The 23,915-nt window shown below is 40.2% G+C and overlaps 1 protein-coding gene across 3 annotated transcripts in view; it reads right to left on the reverse strand.

Moving 5' to 3' along the window:
* Nucleotides 1–3,870: 3,870 nt before the first annotated feature.
* The window catches only part of TFEC (transcription factor EC), a 125,276-nt gene continuing 105,231 nt past the window's right edge, over nucleotides 3,871–23,915 (reverse strand). For all 3 annotated transcript variants that reach the window (XM_073331607.1, XM_073331602.1, XM_073331616.1), the window contains 3 exons: nucleotides 22,788–22,863; nucleotides 7,342–7,489; nucleotides 3,871–6,435 (listed from right to left, as the gene is read on the reverse strand). In XM_073331607.1, the coding sequence (XP_073187708.1) occupies nucleotides 6,055–6,435; nucleotides 7,342–7,489; nucleotides 22,788–22,863 (605 nt within the window). In that variant the 3' untranslated portion in view covers nucleotides 3,871–6,054. The remainder of the gene's footprint in view (nucleotides 6,436–7,341; nucleotides 7,490–22,787; nucleotides 22,864–23,915) is intronic.

Raw genomic sequence — 23,915 nt, forward strand, 5'->3', positions numbered from 1 at the left:
TCCTAGCTCATGAAACTTTTTAACGAAATGTTAGCATTTGCAGACACCAGATGTTTTGACATAAGGAGAAGCAATATGTAAATTTTAATCCATGCTAGGAACAATAGCCTGCAGGCACCTTTTTCTTATTACATGAATCATATACTTAACCACAATGTGGTGGATTATATCAAAATCATCATCATCCGGAATATAGTACACTTGTCTTGTGGTTGCCAATTAATGAAACTGATATATATTTAACTTGATGGGTATCAGTGATTTAACCAATAAGCTTTAGCATGCTTCACTACTGTACCTCCCCCGCTATAATTAGATTTTTGGCCCTGCAACTGATTAGTATCAAAACTTCTGGGTTTTCCTTTAATCTACCATCGGTTGTCAATACAAGTGATGCTTACATCAAACCTGATTGGCTATCATTTGCTAACATCACCATTTTTAATCAAGCAGTCTAACACACAGTGTCTTTCCTAATCTTTTTAATAACTTCTGATTGGATTTCCTGATGTTATTTATTTAATCATTAGGAGCTTGATTCTGCAAGATGCTGAGCACCTCCATGAAATGGAATTGAGAGCTCTTAGCACTGCACAGAGAATCTTTTATAATCAGATCTGTGTATAATGTATGCACAAGCAAAGTTTCCTTCCTTTTGGCTAATCACAGAACTTTAGTATGCAAGTAATAATTAGCATGTTCAGTTTTTAACATTAATTAGAGAAATCTTAATGAACGGACTAATGGAATAATAATAATAAAAATGACAATACTATCTTCATTTTAAATAAAATGTTTATCTAGTGCTGTATAAAACAATGAAAATCCTTATTTTCAAAGAAATAAACAAAAATGCTCCCAAAACGGGGCTGAAATATATATTCCTATTTAACAATATTTGTATTATTCATGTACATAAATGCCAGCTATATTCTTGAGATGGCACTTCTGATATTAGTAATTCAAAATGTTAAACCCAAATCCTAACCTAATTCAAAATGTTGTCTAATTATCAGTTTTAAAAATGTTTTACATCTTAAAAACACAATATTCTGTTTCCCCTAGGTTGTCTGGGGAACTTCTAGTATAGTAAAAGATTTTTGTAGAGCATCTTTGTGATTTAACGGATACCATCAGACCTGCTAGCAATTTTGCAACATTCTGAAAACACTTTCCATAAATCAAAGCCTTAGCCGCAAGAATAAGCAGATGGCAGGAGAACATATTAAAGAATATATCAATTATATTCATTAATGGAAGGCTTCTGGATCATGATGTATCCTAATGGACTAAATGTTTAGCAGTTGTGAAGTCTAGTAGGTATCTCCTCAGATGCTCTTGGCCGATGTTATTATATTGTTTGGTAGTGGGTTCTTAGTGAGTCTGGACAGTGATATTTCACAAGGGATATATAAAAAAAGATGTTTTAATTTTATTTCTTTAATTGTATTAATATAATAAACATAAAGTACCAGGACATATCAAGTGTATTTTTATAAAGATTGCATGTACAGTAGGTAATAAAGTATATTCTGTCACATACATTTACTTAGAAAACAAGATACTGTATGGTTAACAATGAAAAATAGCAATTATTATAAAAATATTCTAGTCTCATGCTAGTAATGTAAATGTCTTTACTGATCTAACAGACTTAACATAATTTTAAATTACAATAATTTTACAGCCTCCATTCATATATACAGCCCTATTAAAGTCAAAAGGTATTATAATAACAATGTTCTTATTAAGATTAAATTATTGAATTATATTTAGTCCTTTATCCAATAAAGCAACTGCAGTTCTGTTTGTTAAAATGTTTGCACGTAGTTTACCTTTTCAAACAGTATCCCCACTCTAGACAGTGAAATAATTTAGGTCTTGTTTCTTAGTATAGCATCTATATCCATTTCATGAATTAAACAAGATGATGATATTTCAACTCCCTTTCCTTTTGTATAATTATCAGTTCACTGGTTCATGTATACTTTAAGAATATGACGACCAGTTTTTAATATCTGCTACTGAAAATGGGCAAAAGCTCCTCATTTAACATATCTGTAAAAAATGAAGATAGTGGCAGAGGGTGTTGGAACAATTTGTATAGCGGGGGTGCAGAGAGCCATTGAACGAACTTGTAAACCCTGTATATGATGGAAACCACTTCAAGCCTGAGGGTGCTGCTGCACCCCCAGCACCCCTAGTTCCAATATCTATGGATAGTGGGTATCCTAGAAGAACTATAGAAGTCTTTCTTTCTTAGGGCCTGAGTCATAGACCCACTCCACACCTCTTGTATAAGACTTCAACAAACAAGGCTGTATTAGAAATAATTTGGCCACATTGCTCATGCACCAAAACCTGCAGTCCCGATATATAATTTACTCATTGACATCAATAGGAGTTTTGCTTCAGGATTTGTCCCCATATTCATCAAATCCCTTTCCTCTGCACAAGCATGCAATGAAGAAAGCATTGTGCCCTGGTTTAAAAAGTACTAAGCTTTAGTACCATCTCACTAAAGCTGAGCAGACTCAGAGAATTTGTTATTCTAGTAAGTTTGGGATAGTGAGACCAACACGTAGACAGCTCTGGCCATCTAGCCTTCTCAGAAGCTTCCTTAACTCAGTAGGGCATGTCTCCATTGCCCTTTTTTTTTGTAAGCATTAACATATTTGTATTAATAGATCAAACCAGGAAACTATAGACTCTGCCACTGAGGAGCCAACTTAATTTTCTTTTTTCCCCAAAGATTCATCCCCTAGCAGATGTGTCAGAGAAGTATTTCCCACTCTATACCACTGATTTCAGGGGTGACACCATATCTTTTATTAAGTTGTAGTAATTCATAAAAACACTAACGATTATTTGAAATGCTGAATTTCTACTGGAAAAATAATTTGATGGCATTAACACAGCATTATCATCATGTGCATTAACATAAGCATTTTCATGAATGACTACAAATTGATGAGAGTGTAGTTGTTGTCAATATATTTATTTGCAGAGACAGCAGTTCAGTATCTGGAAATAGAACCACTGCCTGTTAGATTTCTCATGCAGAAAATACATCTGGTGTTTCATATTGAGGGCATTGTAAGATGAATAAAAATGAACTTTAAAAAAAACTCATGGATGCACTGTAATCCTTTTTTAGGACAGCACTTGTAGAAGTGATTAAATTCAGGATCCTCCTTAAAGTCAATATGGTTCCTAGGTATGGTCTAAAAATTCAATGGGAAAATCATGTAACATTCATATTTAATTTCTTTTTCTCCATTATGAGCAAACTCACATTGGTGTATTTGAAACTAATGTAGTAGAAACTACAGTACAAAGACAAATGAAAATACTTGACATTAGCCAACAATTCCCTCCCTTTGGCAGCTGAAATGGGCAATATCCATCCTAAATTAGGAATCTGTGCATGAATGTTACTTTGGATATATCCAATTTTGTATTTGACTTTCACTACAAGCTAGTCCAGTGGTTCTCAACTTATTTATCATTGTGGGCTACTTCTGCGGCCCACAATGCATTACCTGGGCCGCAGGGGCAGGGTGGCAAGGTAGCGGCAGCTTGGACCCTGACCCTTTACCCCCGGAGCTCACAGGGCCAGGTGGCTGCCCCACCCCCGACCCCTGGAGCTGGCCTTTAGCACACAGCTGAGCTGGGCCGCAGCTGTGTGCTAATTGGGCTGCATGTGGCCCGTGGGTTGGAAACTGCTGAGCTAGTCCCTGACAAAGCTGTGAACTCTAGCGAAGTAGGCTCTTCTTCCTGTATTCAATTACCTGTGGTTAATATCCCTTCAATGCTCCCATCCCCACTCCCGATGTTCTTTAAAAAAAAATACTTAACATGTCAGTTGTTGTTATTATTGTTTATTTGCATTGTAGTAACAACTAGGGGCCGCAATCAAGGATCAGAGCCCCGGTGTAATAGGCACTCATATAACAAGAAGAGAGTCCCTGCCCCAAAGCACTTACAGTCTAAATAATTTGATTTATATTAGCTAATAGAACTCCTTGAGTTGACTGAAAAACTCAAATGTTTCCTTTAGACAGACAGAGATTGGTTTTACTACACGTCTGCAATGCTTCCTAGAACCTCAGATGAAATTATACAATTCATAAACCCATGTCTTAAACTCCTAGCAATGCACTGAAGTCAGTCCAAGTGAAATGGAATGAGAAGATAAAATACCATCAAGAGTACACCAGATAAGGAAACTGTAGCCCTCAAACTGTTTGGATATGTTGTAGCACACTAGTCAGGTCTGGGCTATGGCCCCTGTACAAACATTTACCTAAGGGAACGATCCATTTAGTAACCTGAATGGATATTCCAGGAGATCTCATTTGACTTCTGGGCACAATTTTTTTTTTTTAAAGAAAATGAATCTATCAGGATAAAGACATCATTCTTGGACAATAAATGTAAAGCATTCACTCAACTAGCAGCCTGATTGACTCTCCCTTAGCTACTCCACTACCCATATCTATAAGATACCTTTTTTAGGCAGGCTCTGGCAGAGCAAAGTGAAACACAACACTTTTTACTTTTGAATCATTTTTTGACTTGCACCAAGACCCCCACAATGCTCTTTTGACTCAGTTGTGGAAAGCTCTGAAGAACTCGGGTCAGCTCAATTTCCAGTGTATTACTATTAGATTTAGAATGATTGCACTTAATCTATTCCAAGTATATACCTCACTCTCCAAAATCCCACTATGTACAAAAATCAAGTGTGTTCTTCCTGCCTTCCAACTGCCAAACCTCTGTGGGGTTATCAATCCACATGTTTTGTGAGTGCGCAGTACTAGCATGTTAGAAAGCAGTGGATCATATCAATAGGTATCAGGAATATCCCTTATGATTCCAAGGTCTGCCTACTTCATTTTTATAGTGAATCTAGAGATGAATTTAAAGTGAAATTCTCTCTGACAAAATGCATATAATGGGAATCCAGTGCATTGCCTTCCATATGCAACTGGCTCAAAGACGTAGGTATCAATTTAGATATAGTCCCTTTAGAAAAACCTTATTATGTCACAACAGGAAACAAGGTACAATTCACGTCTGGAAAAAGCTCTCTCAAGAAAAGCAGTAGAGAGAAGAGTTTGCAACAAAGAGCTGGTGTTAGCCATATTAGCACTAATGTCTGTTTTTATTTGTACTATCTGTAACACTGAATATATTCATTGTGTCTTGAACATACCTGCACTCTTAGTATGTTCTGTTGCCTGAACAGAATCTGTCTTGAAGCTGCTTAAACCTTGCATCTGTTTGTCTGATTAATTCTTTTAAATCAGTATCATTAAGGTAGTTTTTGTTTTTCTTCAGTTACACTAAAGCGTTTGAAAATAAATATAAAATATTGGATACTTTTCTAAATAGGAATAAAACAGAAATGATAAGGATTCTGAACACAACTTTATGGACTTTGTGGCTTCATTATAAAAAGAAGGCGATGCAGTTCATGAAGCACTGAATTTATGTGGACTTTACTCTGACAAGAGCCCTGTGCTCCCTTTTTTTTTTATGTTTGTAACCTCTCTATTGCAGGAACATCACATTCAAACATTTCCTCATTGTTGTGTTGCAATTGTTGTATATATTGAAATTTCTCCTTTTCATTTAAAAAGAAATTAACAAATATTTCTGACTAAAACATTGTTAAATTTGAGTGAACCGAGTGGTAGATTCCACAGAGTTTTTGCAATGTGGGTCTTCATTTTTCTGGGAACCATTTTAATACTGCTGTGAGAATGTGAGGGGAAATGGCTAAAGCCTTCCCAGTGAACAAGGAAGGGTCTGTGCAAATGCTAGCTCTGAACAGGTGTAGTCAATTCTGGGCAAAGAGATATGAATCCAGGTCCATCTTTCATCTTTCTGTGACATATGCAGTCACCTACATCCTACCCATGCAGCAGCTTATGTCCACAACAGTTCTCCACCTTCTTAGAACTGAGTACAAACATCACACTTAAATTCATAATACAATCTCTTAGCACCAACAAAAGATTATCAAAATTAATTATGCCCTTTCTAGTTTTAGAAATCATCTCCATCATCTGTGCTAAAGCTACTTCTTCTGCTGCTCTCTTTTGATGCAGCAGGTGATATTGAAGACAAGAGTGGATCTGTTCCAAATGGCGATATTGTGTCATCCAGTAAGATTTCTTCTAACCTTTGTTCTTCTTTTGAAGCAGCACTAAAAGACAAATCGGTGAAATGCGAGAGAGGATCAGAAAAGGCTGTGGATCCATCACAAAGGTCAGCACTTGGTCCATGTACCAGAACCAGTTGCTGAGAATAGTCTATGGAATTCTCCTCTGGATATGTCTGTTGCTTGATGACCTGGGCAGCTACATCCACAGCACTGAGTGAAGACATGAGTGGTAGCCCATGAGCACGAGCCTGTATTTCTAGTTCCTAAGGTTTCAAACAAAAAAGATTTAAATAATGATTTTGGAAGGGAACTTCATTTCTTTAGAACAACTGTAGGTAAGAAATATGCATACAGATTGTACGTGCACAGTAATTCTTAATCCACTTGTGGCAATATGTTTAAAAATACAATATATGGACAATCCATGATAAATAACAACAAACAACCTGGGCTGGTTTTCTTTTTAATTCTCAGCCTGTAGCTAAGTGAACGCCCTACGGGAATATAAGAGAGATGACAATCCCCATAATACCATTACCTACAGTACTGAACCACTTAAAGGTGATGGAAAAATGCTGCAGATATTTCTACTTATTAATTATCCACAAAAATTCAAGGCTGCTATCTGGAGAGATAGCGGGTACCTTACCTGATTATATATTTCTTTAAATCTTGCATTTCAAGCTATGGAGACCAGATTCTGATACTTTATGTCACATGAGCAGATGATGTGTGACTTAATATAACATGGCACAATGTACCCCAAGGCAATGCAATGCCGTGGAAATTTTACAAAGAGGAAAAGAAAATATGGAGGAGGATTTAGTGTTCAATATAGTTTTAGGGAAACAAATGAATTTTTTTGCTGTAGTTATAATGTAGATATACTACATAAGGCAACATTTCTTCAAAATATTGTATTAGTTCTCTATAAATGTTACCTTGCATAAGGCCTAATTATCAAAGGATTTTTCTAGAAATCTAAAGAACTTGCATAGCAATAAATACAGACTCGCAAAATTATGTAAAATTGTACCATTCCTGAAAAAGGCCAATCCACTTTTAATAAATGGCATTTAAGAGAGAAAAAATGATACAGATGAATTAAATTCGATGATGGATAAGTAGTGAGAAATCTTTGTAGTTCATAGTGACATTCTTATACAAACCTGAATTCGAAGAAGAAGTCTTCTGTTAGTCTGCTCTAATTTCTTCTGTCTGTGTTCTAATTCTCTAGCTCTCTGTTGTTCTTTTTGTAGCCACTTGATGTACTCCACTGATGCTTTTAAAATAGTTCCTTTGTTCCAGCGCATATCACTGCAGAATGTAGAGATAACCTTTTCACAATTGTGCATGTCAGCAGAATTCATAAGAACTTACAAAATCTTTTACATTAATATGAAATAATGATTTACATGACTATTATTCACTCTTAGATATTATTGCTTCTGAATGGAAATTTTAATAGAATAGTTAAGAAGCCCTTATATAGTAAAATTAATCCCAGAATGAAAATAAGTGTCAAAAGAAAGTAATAAAGTGACTTTTTGTGGGAGAGCTAAATGCAATATCATGATTCTACCATTACAGTTTTTATATTTTTAGTGAAAATTGCTTTTATTATTAACTCTAAGATTAAAATCTCTGTGCAGTATTTCTGCATTAATGAACTAGGAAATATACATTACTTAGGACTTAAGCCTAAATTTTTAAAGATCATTTCAAATATACTACTCCTTTTACCTGACTTTCTAATGAGGTAGCTTTTATGCTTGTCGGGAAAAAATTGTCTGGGCTGAATGCTGGTCCTCATTGATGGTGAAGCAGACAAATTATAGTTTAGCAATCACATGGAGTGTAATATGACAAAACTTTCTCACTCAAACCCTTTGACCACACTTGAATCAATATATAGCTGGTTAAAGCAGCACAAATAAAAATACATCCCAAATACTTCTTCTCCAAGGATCAGACTGTCTCTGGCACTGATCAAACAAGGATCTTAAGCACATGCTTAATTGTAAGCACACAAGTAGTCCCATTAAAGTCAATGTGCTTAAAGTTAACATTGCACTCAAGGACTTTGTGGATCTGTGGCCTTGAAACAAAATGGATTTTATGAAGCATGCAGATTTTTGATATAGTTCTAAATCTTATAATACAGGTATGGGTACAGCCTGCATGACAGATACAGATTGCAAGATTTTAGCAAATCCATGTCACCAATTTCAAAGACAGAATGCCTGTAGGAGTCCACACAGAGGAAAGAACTCACATGGCCCCGGGTCCTGTATATATAATAGCGGATTGTGACAGATATGATAATTTCCTGCAATATTCTGGACAAACCTTATTGAATTAAGTTTTAGGAGCTCATTGTATGAAATATGCAAATTATTGCATATTATTGTGGGATTGTATGTAACATTTCTAGTAGGGAAACATGGCTAATGTAAACCCTGGGAAGTATTATGAGCTTCTAAGGACTATTTGAAACAATGGACCAGACAAGTATGAACTTTTAAAGTTAAGTGGGTCTCCCACAAAATCTCTAGGGGTGGTGTATACTAATATACCTCTGGTTATGTAAGAACTCAGCCTTTTGAAGCATTGCCACGTTCCTGAGGAGGGACCTTTGTCTGCTGATCGCCTGTTACATGAGGACAAGATGATACTGCCAAGAATGACCTCGAGCAGATCACTGAAGACTACGTGGCTCTGGGAAGAAGGATAAAGGAGTTAGAGGTGCAAGTGGTGTTCTCGTCCATCCTCCCCGTGGAAGAAAAAGGCCCGGGTAGAGACCGTTGAATCGTGGAAGTCAATGAATGGCTACGCAGGTGATGTCGGAGAGAAGGCTCTGGATTCTTTGACCATGGGAGGTGTTCCAAGAAGGAGAAGTGCTAGGCAGAGATGGGCTCCACCTAACAAAAAGAGGAAGAGCATCTTCGCAAGCAGGCTGGCTAACCTAGTGAGGAGGGCTTTAAACTAGGTTCACCGGGGAAGGAGACCAAAGCCCTGAGGTAAGTGGGGAAGTGCGATACCGGGAGGAAGCACGAGCAGGAGAGCACGAGAGGGGAGGGCTCCTGCCTCATACTGAGAAAGAGGGATGATCAGCGAGTTATCTCAAGTGCCTGTACACAAATGCAAGAAGCCTGGGAAACAAGCAGGGAGAACTGGAAGTCCTGGCGCAGTCAAGGAATTATGATGTGATTGGAATAACAGAAACTTGGTGGGATAACTCACATGACTGGAGTACTGTCATGGATGGATATAAACTGTTCAGGAAGGACAGGCAGGGCAGAAAAGGTTGGGGAGTTGCACTGTATGTAAGAGAGCAGTATGACTGCTCAGAGCTCCAGTATGAAACTGCAGAAAAACCTGTGAGTGTCTGGATTAAGTTTAGAAATGTGAGCAACAAAGGTGATGTCGTGGTGGGAGTCTGCTATAGACCACCGGACCAGGGGGATGAGGTGGATGAGGCTTTCTTCCGGCAACCAATGGAAGTTACTAGATCGTAGGCCCTGATTCTCATGGGAGACTTCAATCACCCTGATATCTGTTGGGAGAGCAATACAGCGGTGCACAGATAATCCACGAAGTTTCTGGAAAATGTAGGGGACAATTTCCTGGTGCAAGTGCTGGAGGAACCAACTAGGGGCAGAGCTCTTCTTGACCTGCTGCTCACAAACCGGGAAGAATTAGTCGGGGAAGCAAAAGTGGATGGGAACCTGGGAGGCAGTTACCATGAGATGGTCAAGTTCAGGATCCTGACACAAGGAAGAAAGGAGAACAGCAGAATATGGACCCTGGCCTTCAGAAAAGCAGACTGACTCCCTTAGGGAACTGATGGGCAGGATCCCCTGGGAGAATAACATGAGGGGGAAGGAGTCCAGGAGAGCTGGCTGTATTTTAAAGAATCCTTATTGAGATTACAGGAACAAACCATCCTGATGTGTAGAAAGAATAGTAAATATGGCAGGCGACCAGCTTGGCTTAACAGTGAAATCCTTGCTGATCTTAAAACACAAAAAAGAAGCTTACAAGAAGTGGAAGATTGCACAAATGACCAGGGAGGAGTATAAATATATTCCTCAGGCATGCAGGAGTGAAATCAGAAAGGCCAAATGACATTTGGAGTTGCAGCTAGCAAGAGATGTTAAGAGTAACAAGAAGGGTTTCTTCAGGTATGTTAGCAACAAGAAGAAAGTCAAGGAAAGTGTGGGCCCCTTACTGAATGAGGGAGGCAACCTAATGACAGAGGATGTGGAAAAAGCTAATGTACTCAATGCTTTTTTTGCCTCTGTCTTCACGAATAAGGTCAACTCCCAGACTACGGCCCTGGGCAGCACAGCATGGGGAGGAAGTGACCAGCCCTTTATGGAGAAAGAAGTGGTTTGGGACTATTTAGAAAAGCTGGACAAGAACAAGTCCATGGGGCCAGATGTGCTGCATCCAAGAGTGCTAAAGAAGTTGGCGGATGTGATTGTAGAGCCATTGGCCATTATCTTTGAAAAGTCATGGCGATTGGGGGTGGTCCCAGATGACTGGAAAAAGGCTAATGTAGTGCCCATCTTTAAAAAAGGGAAGGAGGAGGATCTGGGGAACTACAGGTCAGTCAGCCTCACCTCAGTCCCTGGAAAAATCATGGAGCAGGTCCTCAAGGAATCAATTCTGAAGCACAAGGACAAGTGCAGTGTCCTGCACTTAGGACGGAAGAATCCCATGCACTGCTACCAGACTAGGGACCGAATGGCTAGGCAGCAGTTCTGCAGAAAAGGACCTAGGGATTACAGTGGACTAGAAGCTGGATATGAGTCAACAGTGTTCCCTTGTTGCCAAGAAGGCTAATGGCATTTTGGGAGGTATAAGTAGGAGCATTGCCAGCAGATCGAGGGATGTGATCATTCTCCTCTATTTGACATTGATGAGGCCTCATCTGGAGTACTGTGTCCAGTTTTGGGCCCCACACTACAAGAAGGATGTGAAAAAATTGGAAAGCATCCAGTGGAGGGCAACAAAAATGATTAGGGGACTGGAACACATGACTTATAAGGAGAGGTTGAGGGAATTGGGATTGTTTTGTCTGCGGAAGAGAAGAATGAGGTGGGATTTGATAGCTGCTTTCAACTACCTGAAAGGGGGTTCCAAAAAGGATGGATCTAGACTGTTCTCAGTGGTATCAGATGACAGAATGAGGAGTAATGGTCTCAAGTTGCAGTGGGGGAGGTTTAGGTTGGATATTAGGAAATACTTTTTCACTAGGAGGGTGGTGAAGCACTGGAATGGGTTACCTAGGGAGGTGGTGGAATCTCTTTCTTAGGGGTTTTTAAGGTCAGGCTTGACAAAGCCCTGGCTGGGATGATTTAGTTGGGGATTGGTCCTGCTTTGAGCAGGGGGTTGGACTAGATGACCTCCTGAGGTCCCTTCCAACCCTGATATTCTATGATTCTAAGATCAGAGGCCCATCCTGTATACAGGAGTGGCTCATACATTCATGAGTGTGTTCATTCTGAGCCAAGGTGGTTATGAACTTGTAACCTTAGAGAAAACGCCCTTGGTGGGGTTTGAAGGACTGGAGCCCTTGCTGGAGTTGCAGTGAGCTCTGATAAGCATGTGTGTAGGTTTCTTTATTGTTTAAATATATTTTCTCTATAATGTTTTCACCTCAAGAATAAATGGCTTGATTAGGAAAAGGTGTATGGTACCTTATAACTATGCGCAATTACGCTGATTATAGCCTATGAGGAGAAAAGCAAAGCAGGCCTATTCAGGCAGTCTGACTTGCTGGGGAATTCATAGAGCAGGCAAGGAACTTTGCCACCTGCAAATACCCGGGTCAGGAGGGAGTGAGACGCATGTTTCTTCCCAAGAAACGTGACAGCCGGGGAGTCACAAGCCTGAGAGTGGGTGCCCTTGGTGGACCACACAGGGGCAGTACTAGTTCAGTTGCCATGAACTGTGACACTGATTGGATGTAGTCAATTGGGATCTGGAGGTGGGGTAAGAGGTAACCCATATAGGCTGCTTTGCAGGATCAGGGCCATTAATGTATACTCATATATGCTCTGTAAATGGTGAAAATGAAATATAAATTTTAAAACAAATCAATCATAGAATAGCAGGGTTGGAAGGGACCTCTGAAGGTCATCTAGTCCAACCCCCTGCTCAAAGCAGTACCAATCCCCAATTTTTGCCTCAGCTCCCTAAATGGCCCCCTCAAGGTTTGAGCTCACAATGCTGGGTTTAGCAGGCCAATGCTTAAACCACTGAGCTATCCCTCCCCCAAAATAATCAGTTCCCATTGCTTTTTGGACTGTAGGCACCAAAAGAGCACAGAAAGAGACTTCTTTTGACTATTTCAGAGACAGCCTTGGAAAACTGTACTCACCCACTAACCTGTGGTGACGAAAATATCATTAATATTTTCTCTATTTTCAAGAAAACGAGTGAGTGACTAGATCTTGTGCCTGATTTGGTAAATTTTCATGGCAATTTTGCAAAGTGAGACTGAAATAAGAATACTTATAGCATATTCTTCAGAGAAACACATCCAAAATGGGTTTTTGCCAATCCTCCTATCCACATAAGGTCAGCCTGTCCTATCAAGGAGCCAGAACAGTACCATGAGAATTATGTGTCCACTCACAACCAACTGGCTCAGGTTGAAAATAAAGAATATAATGCTGCAAAATTAGGTGCCAAGATACTTCAATGTTCAACAAATTAGAAATTCTGAAGATAGCATCATCCTCATAGTGGAAAAATAATTCATACAAAACTGTCAAGATTTTTTGCAACAGTTTCACACAAGTGTTGTTATTCAAAACAGGCAAATTTTGACAAAAAAGTTTTTTCAATGTATATTCCTCCTAGACATAAGAATAAACCATGTGTTATAGACTATACTTTGAACTCACCAATCAACAACTGGAAATCTTTTTTTTTTTAACAGAATAACGTTAGTAACCTTAATATAATGTTCTGAATATTATTTACATTTCCTAATTGTGCTGGCTGGACATTTCTACTGATATAATGGTGCTATTTTTATCTCTTTCTTTAAGTTAGATCTTCTTTAAGTTAGATCTAAGATCTAAGAGTCTAATTGCTACATTCACATTTACAATGGAAATAGTCAACTGCTACATGGCTCACAAGCGTTAAGGCACAAATGCTAGACAGGTGACATTAACTAGATAAGGTGACATTAACAAATTTGAGGGGCTTGCCCACTAATGTGAACTCTGATGAAAAGCTTGTAGCCCTTCTGATATCACGTTACTAAAGAATTTTGAATCCTTGGTTTTAAGTCTGGAAGCTCTGGACTGAATGACATCAGTCACACTTTCTTAAGTGTGATATCCAATAAGCGTATTGTTCAATACCTGATAGGAGAAATTTTGTACTAACTAATTGGCATATATATGGTGGGATGTCTTACAAAATAAGAGTATTATAGCTAATCCTTCCAGTGCATGAAAGAGAAACAGAAGTTCCCTCATACACTAGGACTGATGCAGGGAGGGGAAAGGCATGCAACAGCAAAGGATTGGTTGGGGATCAGCTGATGTATGACAGTACCATCCATAGGCCCTTTGCTCCATCCATACTTATTTATGTCATCAACAGAGGAGAGCTGATGAAAGAGCTTCTGTGCTGGCTCTAATTAACAAGGTTCCCCTTCTACTAGTGTGATTTTCCTGGGACAGCTATGCCCACTTTAGCACCACCTTCTGCTGGCAGTGCAGCATAACAGGTTGCATAACAATTACCTCACAGGTTGCATAACAATTACCTGCAGTATGCCTAGCTCTAGTTAGTAATTGGCCCTCACTTCCTTGAGAGCTGAGTTCATCAACATTAAGACAAAAAATCATGGAATCTGAAAAATATTGTCACTTAAGAAAAAAATAAAACAACATCAGAATAATTTAGCAATTCCCATAACATTTTCCCGTTCTTTAAACTTTGAAATTCTAAGCTGAAATGCAGTTAAAGTTAAGTGAAAAGTGACTGCAAGTGTCATTGTGGAATTCTGTGTTTATTGTCTCCCAGTGATTTCTATATCAACCTTGCTCAGTTTACAGAGAGAATTATGATTTTCTAGCTACCAGTGCTGCAAACTCATCTGAGAATCTGCAAAATCACGCAGTTGATGTTAGTTGTTATTTATTTTATTTGCAAATAATATTTTAAAACAATATTTAAAAATGGCTACATTTTAAATAATTGGAACCCCATCCAATTGTGCATATAACTAGCCTGTAGACCTTCAGGGAGTTGTTATTTGTTATTCTTGTCCTCTTTCCCCATTCTTTTCTATTCCTTGTCATACTCATGTAATGTCTTAAATTAGGCCCAAGTCTTGTAAATACTTACATATATAACTCAAGACACAAGAGCAGGTCACTTAAGCGCTTACAGGATTACGACCTTAGACTGTAAACTCTTCACAATAAGGACTGTGTCCAGGGCCATCCCTAGCCCTAATGGCACCCCAGGTGAGGAGCATCTTCAGTGCTCCCCTTCCATTTATTAAACTTTTGAATACCTTATTTTTTATTGCATATGTAATATGTAGCCCATTTCACAATTTGGATGCACCATTTGGATGCATGGTTTTCCCTGTCATATAAAATGATAAATTTGCATGCTAGGATATGTAAATCTGTATTTATTCATGTCATATATAAGCAAATAAAAAACTAGTTTCCTCTAAGCTTATAGAAATTTTTTATAGAATAGCTGAAATGTACTAACATCAAGAAATTGAACTATGCACGAACAATGGGTGGACCAGTATTAAATAGTATTACAGTAGGTGACAGCTTTAGAAAATTAACCCAAGTCCTTTAGTTCAAAAGGTCGCTTTTCTTGCCTTTGCCCACACAAACTGATGCACAGCATCAGAGAGATCCAAATAGTGGCCAATGGAATTTTCAAGTGATAAAATAGCAAACAATGTCAATCTCTTGTTGACCATCATCGATCGAAGATATGTTTTAATGAGCCTGAGCTTTGAAAAGCTGTGCTCATCACTCATGGCTGTGACAGGCAGCATGAGCAGAATCCTCAAAGCTATCCACACAGTAGGAAAAGTGTCCTTCAGCTCTGCATCATGAAGGAATTGGAGAACTTGGAGTGGAGAGTGCTTCCCATGTGGCAGAATGTAACAGAAGTTGTCTAGTTCGACATATAGGTCTTTATCATTGACATCCAAACATTCCCTATGCGTCAGCATCCAGTGAAGGTCAGTACAATTGTTCAAGAGTGTTTTCCTGTCCACCAGCAGCTTACTAAGGTCATAAAAAACCACCCAGGTCTTTTCATGGTGCTTCATTTGTCCGAACCTTTCTTCGATGAACATTCAAGCAGTGTCAACGAGTGAGCAAAAAAACTCCCTCTTGATTTTTCTTCTTGGCTTCCCATCACCTCATCTCTTCCCTTGTAGCCAAGCTGTCTCTTCTTCCAATGAATACGAGTTTCTCTGAAGATTCAACTCCTAAGTTTTCTGCCATTTCTTTGGCAGCAGTGATAGAATCTTCAAATCCATTGTCTCTGTAGGCCACAACAAAATCAAGGCAGCTTCTCATCCAAGTAGTAGCAGTCGCGATGTCCATCGACTGAGTTTGTAATACCTTGCTTACAATGTTTACTTAGAACAGGAGATCATGCCAAACCACAACTGAGACCAGAAATTTGAACTCAGTTTCTAGTTTGCTAGGCTATGAATGTTGTGTCAGATTCCGGCCTCAGTTTTACTTGACTGTGCCAATTCCATCAAGACGTCGTAAACCTCAGGCACTTGGTACCTCACTGGCCTTACACTCCCAGTGAGTGTCACTTAGTGGCTTCACATCAGATTTGTAACACTGTCCATGAGGATTTTCCTCCTGATAGTTGATGCTGAAAACAGGACGTATATCCTTTGCTGTAATCTGAAGATACTGAATCTAAAGATGATGACACTGCATCTGACACAACTAGGGTGAGGGAATGGCATTCAAAAGGCATGAAGGAAGCTCTTGGATTCAGCGCAAGGGTCCTTGCCTGGACAACCCTGTTTCTTCCTTTCATTTTAGCACCATTGTCGTAACCTTGGCTGCAGCAGTCCTGAAGCTTTATTTTACTCTCATTCATAGATTCATAGATATTAAGGTCAGAAGGGACCATTATGATCATCCAGTCTGACCTCCTGCACAATGCAGGCCACAGAATCTCACCCACCCACTCCTGCGATAAACCTCTCACCTATGGCTCAGCTACTGAAGTCCTCAAATCATGGTTTAAAGACTTCAAGGTGCAGAGAATCCTCCAGCAAGTGACCTGTGCCCCATGCTACAGAGGAAGGCAAAAAAACCCCAGGGCCTCTTCCAATCTGCCATTCAAAATGTTCATAAACAGTTCTGTTAGGCTTTTTCCAGTAGAGTCGTCCACAGACTGGAAACAGATAAAGTGTTCTTTTACTTGGATACAGCCACCCTCACTGTCAACAAAGCTTACTATAAATGACATCTTTTCACTGTGACTAATGTCAAGAGTGCAGTTCATTATTATGGTGTAGTACTTTGCTTTGCTGAGCCACATCAATATGTTATCAAGCACCTTCCTTGGCATAAGGTCAGTCAATTCATTTTGAATTGTTTTGTTGCAGTAATGGTCCATAGCTTCTTTACAAACTACTTGACGTAGATGCTCACGCATGACATTGTCGTATTTCCAAGGAGCTCTACCAAACTCAGAAAATTACCATTATGTTAAGTGAACAACTTACCTGATGAGCCCTGGAAAGCCAAACTATTAGTCACTATTTCACTGTTCAAGTCATAAAACACAAGTACACTTTCACAATTACACAATAAAACAAGGTTCCCAATATTGCAGGTGGGATTTCACTTCAGTTTGTTCTTATATCTCACTGATTGACTGGCAACATCCTGCCCCTTATATATCCTTGAGTGCATGGCTAACAACATTCTAGGAGGTTTGAGGAAAATGTTGTTCTCAGAAAGTCTGGAAGGTTCCATGAGATTCTACAAAGATCCAGAACGTTCTAGGAGGTTAGTGAAACATGAATCCACATACGGAATACCTGAAACATTTACTTCCAACATTCTAATTTTCCCTTTTGTCGCTAACAACAAAAACAGCACCCCAAGCCCAGCGTCTCCCAAGCCCAGCACCCCAGACAGTTGCCTGGGTCACCTGCTCCTTAATCTGGCCCTGACTGTCTCTTCCTATGTTTTAGCCCATCACAGTGAAACCTCAGTACTGCCCATGGCATCTGTGTGCTACTGTAACAATAATCTTACCCCAGACTATTATATTATGTGTAGGGTTAAGATTTTGTCACTTTTACTTTTTAGTAAAAGTTAGGCACAGGTTATGGGCAATAAACAAAAATTCACAGAAGCCCGTGACCTGTCCCTGACTTTTACTAAAAAGAATGGTAACAAAATAGGGCTGACGGGGATGAGAACCCGAGCCCTGCTGCTGGAGGAGAGGAGGGGCAGGGGTCCAGACCTGCCACTGCTGCGGCTCACAGCTCTGGGGTCAGAAATATTCTTTCCATTTCTTCTTCAGTTTCACTGGAGATACCATGAGAAAGATAGTTATTATTTTGGTACTTCCAGGTTCCATCTGGAGCCTGGTTTAACCAATCAGAACTGGAACTTGGAAGTGCTGAGACACATGAAAAGGAAAATAGAAAAAATACATATATTTAAATGCACTGGTTTTGAATTTTCAGCAAAATATCAATGTTTGGTTGTGGTTTTCTCCCAGTTTTATTTTTAAATGATTTTACTTGCCTGTTAATAGTTTTGCATTTTGAAAGTACCTATCACTTGGATATCTAAGCCCTTAAAATTAAACTAAAAAGACAAAGTATTTTGTAACTTAATAGAGACAATATTCCCACCTCAAGTTTTCTCCCACTGAAAAAGCAAGTTCAAAACATCTATTCAGTTAAGCAATGTAATCCATGCCCCTAAGCATAAAATTAAACGAAAAAGAAGAAAAGGGATTTCAATGCAGTCAGGAGTGAGTCCCCTGTGAAATTCAACTGGATCAAAACAAGTTCAGCAAAGACACAAGAAAATAAAAGTGAGATACAAACACTTCTAAGAAGCAAAATCTGCCTTGTAAAGGTCGATCATAGAAACATAGAAATGTAGGGCTGGAAGGGACCTCCAGAGGTGATCTAGTCCAGCCCCCTGCGCTGACTCAGGACCAAGTAAACCTAGATCATCCCCGAAGGTGCTTGTCTAACCCGGGGTGGGCAAACTTTTTGGTCCGAGGGCCACATCAGGGTTGTGAAACTGTAGGGAGGACTGGGTAGGGAAGGTGCCTCCCCAAAGAGCCTGGCCCGTGCCCCCTATCCACTCCCTCCCACTTCCTGCCCCCTGATTGCCCCCCTCAGAACTCCCAACCCATCCAATCCCCCCTGCTCCTTGTCCCCTGACCACCCCCTCCTGGGACCCCCTACCCCTAACCACCCCCCCAGGACCCCACACCCTATCCAACCCCCCCTGCTCCCTGTCCCCTGATTGCCCCGCCCCCTATCCATACCCCCACCCTCTGTCAGGCCCCCCAGGACTCCCATGACTATCCAACCCCCCCTGCTCCCTGTCCCCTGACTGCCCCCTGGGACCCCTGTCCCCAACTGCTCCCCCAGGACCCCATCCCCTATCCAACCCCCCCCCGCTCCCTGTCCCCCCGACCTCCCAGGACCCCACCCCATCCAACCCCCCCCCCCGTTCCCTGTCTCCTGATCTCCCCACCCCCCCCAAACTTCCACCCCATCCAACCGCCCCCTGTCCTCTGACTTCCCCCCAGGGTCTCCTGCCCCTTATCCAATACTCCCTCCCCCCTTACCCTTATCATGCCGCTCAGAGTGGCAGGACAGGCTTATTTGAAAGCCTGGGAGGTAGGCGGGCACAAGCCGTGCCGCCCGCACGGCAGCGTTACTGCACGGGAGGGGGGACAGCGGGGTAGGGGCTGGGGGCAAGCCTCCCCAGCTGGGAGCTCAGGGGCTGGGCAGGACGGTCCCGCGGGCTGGATGTGGCCCACAGGCCGTAGTTTGCCCACCCCTGGCATAACCTATTCTTAAAAATCTTCAGTGATGAAGATCCCACAACCTGCCTTGGAAGCCTATTCCAGTGCTTAGCTATCCTTACAGTTTGAAAGATTTTCCTAATGTCTAACCTAAATGTCCCTTGCTGCAGATTAAGCCCATTACTTCTTGTCCTACCTTCAGTGACATAAAGAACAATTGATCACAGTCCTCTTAATAGCAGCCCTTAACATAGTTGAAGACTGGCCCCCCTCAGTCTTCTTTTCTCAAGACTAAAATATGCCCAGATTTTTTAACTTTTCCTCAGAGGTCAGGTTTGCTAAACCTTTCATCATTTTTGTTGTTGTCCTTTGGACTCTCCAATTTGTCCACATCTTTACTAAAGCCTGGTGCCCAGAACTGACACAGTACTCCAACTGAAACCTCACCAGTGCTGATTAGAGTGGGACAATTACCTTCCATGTCTTACATATGACACTGCTGTTAATACACCCCAGAATATTAGCCTTTTTTGCAACTGTATCACACTGTTGGCTCATCTTCAATTTGTGATCCTCTGTAACCCCACAGATCCTTTCAACGGTACTACCACGGAGCCCTGTTATTTCCAATTTTGTAGCTATGCCTCCGATTTTTCCTTTTCTAAGTGTAGTATTTTGCACTTGTCTTTACTGAATTTCATCCTGTTGATTTCAGACCAGTCCTCCAATTTGTCAAGGTCATTTTGAATTCTAAACCTGTCCTCCGAAATGCTAGCAATCCCACCCAGCTTGGTGTCATCCACATATTTTATATGTATACAATCCATTCTGTTAACCAAGACATTAATGAAAACATTGACTTGTACCAGACCCAGGACAGACCCTGGCAGGACCCCACTAGACTTGCCCTCCTCATAAGAGGCTTCCAGATAGCCTCTGTAAATATCCTTTTTGATCCTGATTTTGAATGTGATCTCAAAGGAAGCCATCCAGGATAGGCATGCTAATCACTCTGCCTCAGTTGCAGTAGCATTGTTCTTCCAATGCTAAGGATGATTTGCTCCACTGTTATTAGTCCAACTATCATCCAAGCTCTTCCCTTTGCAACCAAGTTTCCAGTGTCAGGAACATCTTTTAAAATCAGTAAATATGGTGACAATATTGAATTTGAAGAAAGTTACAGATTGACAGTATAAAGTGGGGTGTTTTAAAGAAAGAGGGCTGACTGGGAGAAGAGGAAGGTGGATGGTAGCAGAACAAGAGCCTCAATAGAGGGTGTAGGGAGTTGGCAATGTACCATGCCAGGAAGAAGTAATTGATAGATGTGATGGGCCCCAGGCACAGGCTAATTTGTAATTACAAATAAAGGGAAGTTCATAGACATTAATTCTTTGAAGCATTTTGATCTGACAGACAGTAGTAAAGTTAGATTATGGGAGATTATGTATATACATAATCTATTATATTTGCTACATTTTCAAAAGTGATCTTGGATGCCTCCATTTTGGGATGCTCAACTAAGTTGAGACACTTTAAAGGGACCTGGTTTTCAGAAAGCACTGCGCACATGAATATCAGGCCCCTTCAAAGTGCCTCAACTTGAGTACTTAAAAACGGAGGCACTCAAATTCACTGGTCACTTTGTTACTGTCACGTCATCGAACCAGTCAAGTACTGAGAGAAACAAAAATGTGACATGTTTATTATTTTTTCCAAAAAAACTGTGAGGCAACATCACCAAAATACTGGTGCATACTCTTTAGGCTTCACTGAGTGACATGAGTTTAAATCCATCATGTGCTTGTGGAAGCACCAAAACAGATTTAAGGCCAATTTATGTGTTTTTACAGGAGATCACTATAATGTATGAAATATCAAAACAAGACTTGAATCCAAACCAAAATATTCAACCCAAACACCCCTACACATCTGGGTGAAAATGTTGATTCACATCTGGAGTTTGCAGCTCTCGCCCATTTCTAATCACAGTTCAAGACTTGCTTCCATTAGCACTTCATAGCTGCAAACCAACAGTGCCATCCACTGTTCCTCAGAGTAATCTTTCCTCACAATTCTTTACTTAAATGGTCTAAAGTACTGTCCGAAAAAACACTAAAATTAAAACCAATGTTACCAATGTGTCTCTACAGGACATCTGATGTGAATAAAATCTTATTTGGCGGCTTAGTGGTGGTCTTACTTTAACTCAATTGGCACACCCATCATTGTATTAGTAGCATCAACAACAACATGCCCACTTTACCCATTTTGGGTTGATGCCAGAGAACAAGGTGAGCTTGTGAAAAGGTCATTCCCTAGAAAGGACTGTGACTGTGTTAACTTTCTCACTGGCGATTTTGCTCAGAGTGGCTTGTCATGCCACGCTTATACTTATGCAAGTCTCACACAGCTTTATATTATTATAAAAATCCTTAATTTAATAAAAAACTTCTTAGCCCTGAGGAAAAAAGGCTGAAGTGTCAACAGAGAATTTTATTCTGAGCATCACGAAGCAGCCACTGACGAACAAATGAAACCCACAATATTTGTATAACCAATTATATCCAAGTTACAATCATACTGGGGCATACTCTTTAGGCTTCACTGAGTGACATGAAAAATCCAAAGCTAAAAGTCTAGGCTTTAAATAACTTACTGAATTGTTCTTGCTCATCCTGCAATAGGCTTCACTATGGCGTGTCTTCCCCCGCTCCCATTTTGTTTACTGCAGAGCTTTGAAAGTTTGCTAGCACCAGAGAAAGCTGGCAAATTGAAGGTCATTGACTCCCTGTTTTCTATGTTACAAGAGTTAAAGCCAACTCTTTTAATAGGGCACGCTGATTGCAAAGACTTTCCAAAAGCTAATCTTTAGATACAATCTATTAAACAGAACTGTTGACAACACAAACTATTTTCTTACAAATAAATTAAAAGGGATGATGGAAATATAAACATTAAGAGAATGCAGTAAGGTGTAGCAGCATAAAATTTGAGTTACCACACATTTATTTATACACTGGCATAAAAATTATAGCCATTTTTGTATCAATTCAAAGTACCTGAATTTCCCTTGCCTTTCAGCTTCTTTTCTCAGTGGATGTGGTTTTTACGAAAGGTGCCAAATCAACAGCCTCAGAGACTGAAGTATTCTGTTTATCTAAACAGCAGGTAGCAGCAGTGCGCATGCTGCTTCGTCCCATTAAAGGGACCATCTCTAGGGATGAGAAGGTAGCTCATTCCCCATTATCATGCTACCCGTGGCCTCTCTGGTGAGACTCCGAACAGGCATAGCAATTATTCCCAGATGTAATGGTGGTTTTTGTGGTGTGGAGACTTCTCTCTGAGGAAATGCAATGATAAGACCACCAACTCTTTTCATTACAGCCATCAGAGGTTAATGATTTTTGCTACCTATCTGACCAGCTGGGCTGGATTTGAACTAGTGACCTAGAAGCAAAAGTCTCTGTATCCCATTAACCGTTTTCATGGTTATCTTATCGCTTCTTTCCCTCTTTATTTATACTACAGACATTGTTATAGAAATGACTGTTGAACTCACGGATCATTAGACTTTGGAATAAGCGTGCCAAGCTCCTTGATTCGGTAATTAATATTATACCTTCTTCTTCTTTCAACTGTTAAAAAAAGAACAATTTACTATGGTCATTATGAAACATTCTTTGGAAAAGGCCTAATGAAACATTTTAATTAGTTAAAAACAGGCAGACCAAAATAAGGACCAGTGCAAAACATTCTGATTTACAATGATAGAATTAATCCTGAAGTTAGCTTAGAAATAATAAATTACCGAGTCAAATTCAAAACCTATATCGCTCAGCATCCCTTTGCCTACTTGTCTCAGGGTCTCAGTAATGTAGGTTTGCTTTGATTTTTAATGTAATTGACTTACCACTGTGGTCCAGGAGGGAGCAAGTTCATATCCCTCCACCCACAGGGGCAGCTCTCCCTGCAGGGCCATTACTTCAGGGCAGATGGTGTTAAGGTTGCCACCATTTACTATGGCTGGGGTTCCATAGAAGCCCCAGTATCAAATGTACTAGGTGCCTGTGATTGTCCCCTCTCCACATCCATTCTCCTGCCTGCAATGGACATCTCTGGTCTTCACGGTAGCTGGTGTGCTTGCCTCCACTGTGGGCCCACAATCCTAGGAATGAATTGGGCTCATATTGCTTATAAGATCACAATGAGGGTGTGTCTACCCAATGGGGTACTGTAATCTATGGGTGTATGATTTCTAAAGCACACTGTGTTGCACATTCATTGGTCCATGGACACTGTAGTGGTGAGTACTAAAGTTACCCTAGTGCACTTTAATGTACTATTGTTTCAAACAGCACTACATTAAAGTGCAGTAGCACGGTCTAGGTGGGCCAATTAATGAGCAATACCTTAGTGAGCTTTAGAAAACACTCCCCCATAAAGCACCTTAGCCCACTATGTAGACAAGCCAATGGTATGGTTCTGGGAATGCCTGCCACCTTCTAAGAGATAAGTCACTGAAAATGCATCTGGCCACTTAAGACAAATATGTGGGTCAAAGCATCAGGCAACTTACGCTCCCTCATCATATTAATTCTTTTGAAACAATAAGGAGACAGACAAAAATAGGATGTTTAGTCAACTGGTTAATAATTTCACCCATGAAATTTCACCCATATTCTCCCTT

Source organism: Lepidochelys kempii, chromosome 1 (genome assembly GCF_965140265.1).
Source record: "Lepidochelys kempii isolate rLepKem1 chromosome 1, rLepKem1.hap2, whole genome shotgun sequence".
Taxonomy (NCBI): domain Eukaryota; kingdom Metazoa; phylum Chordata; order Testudines; family Cheloniidae; genus Lepidochelys; species Lepidochelys kempii.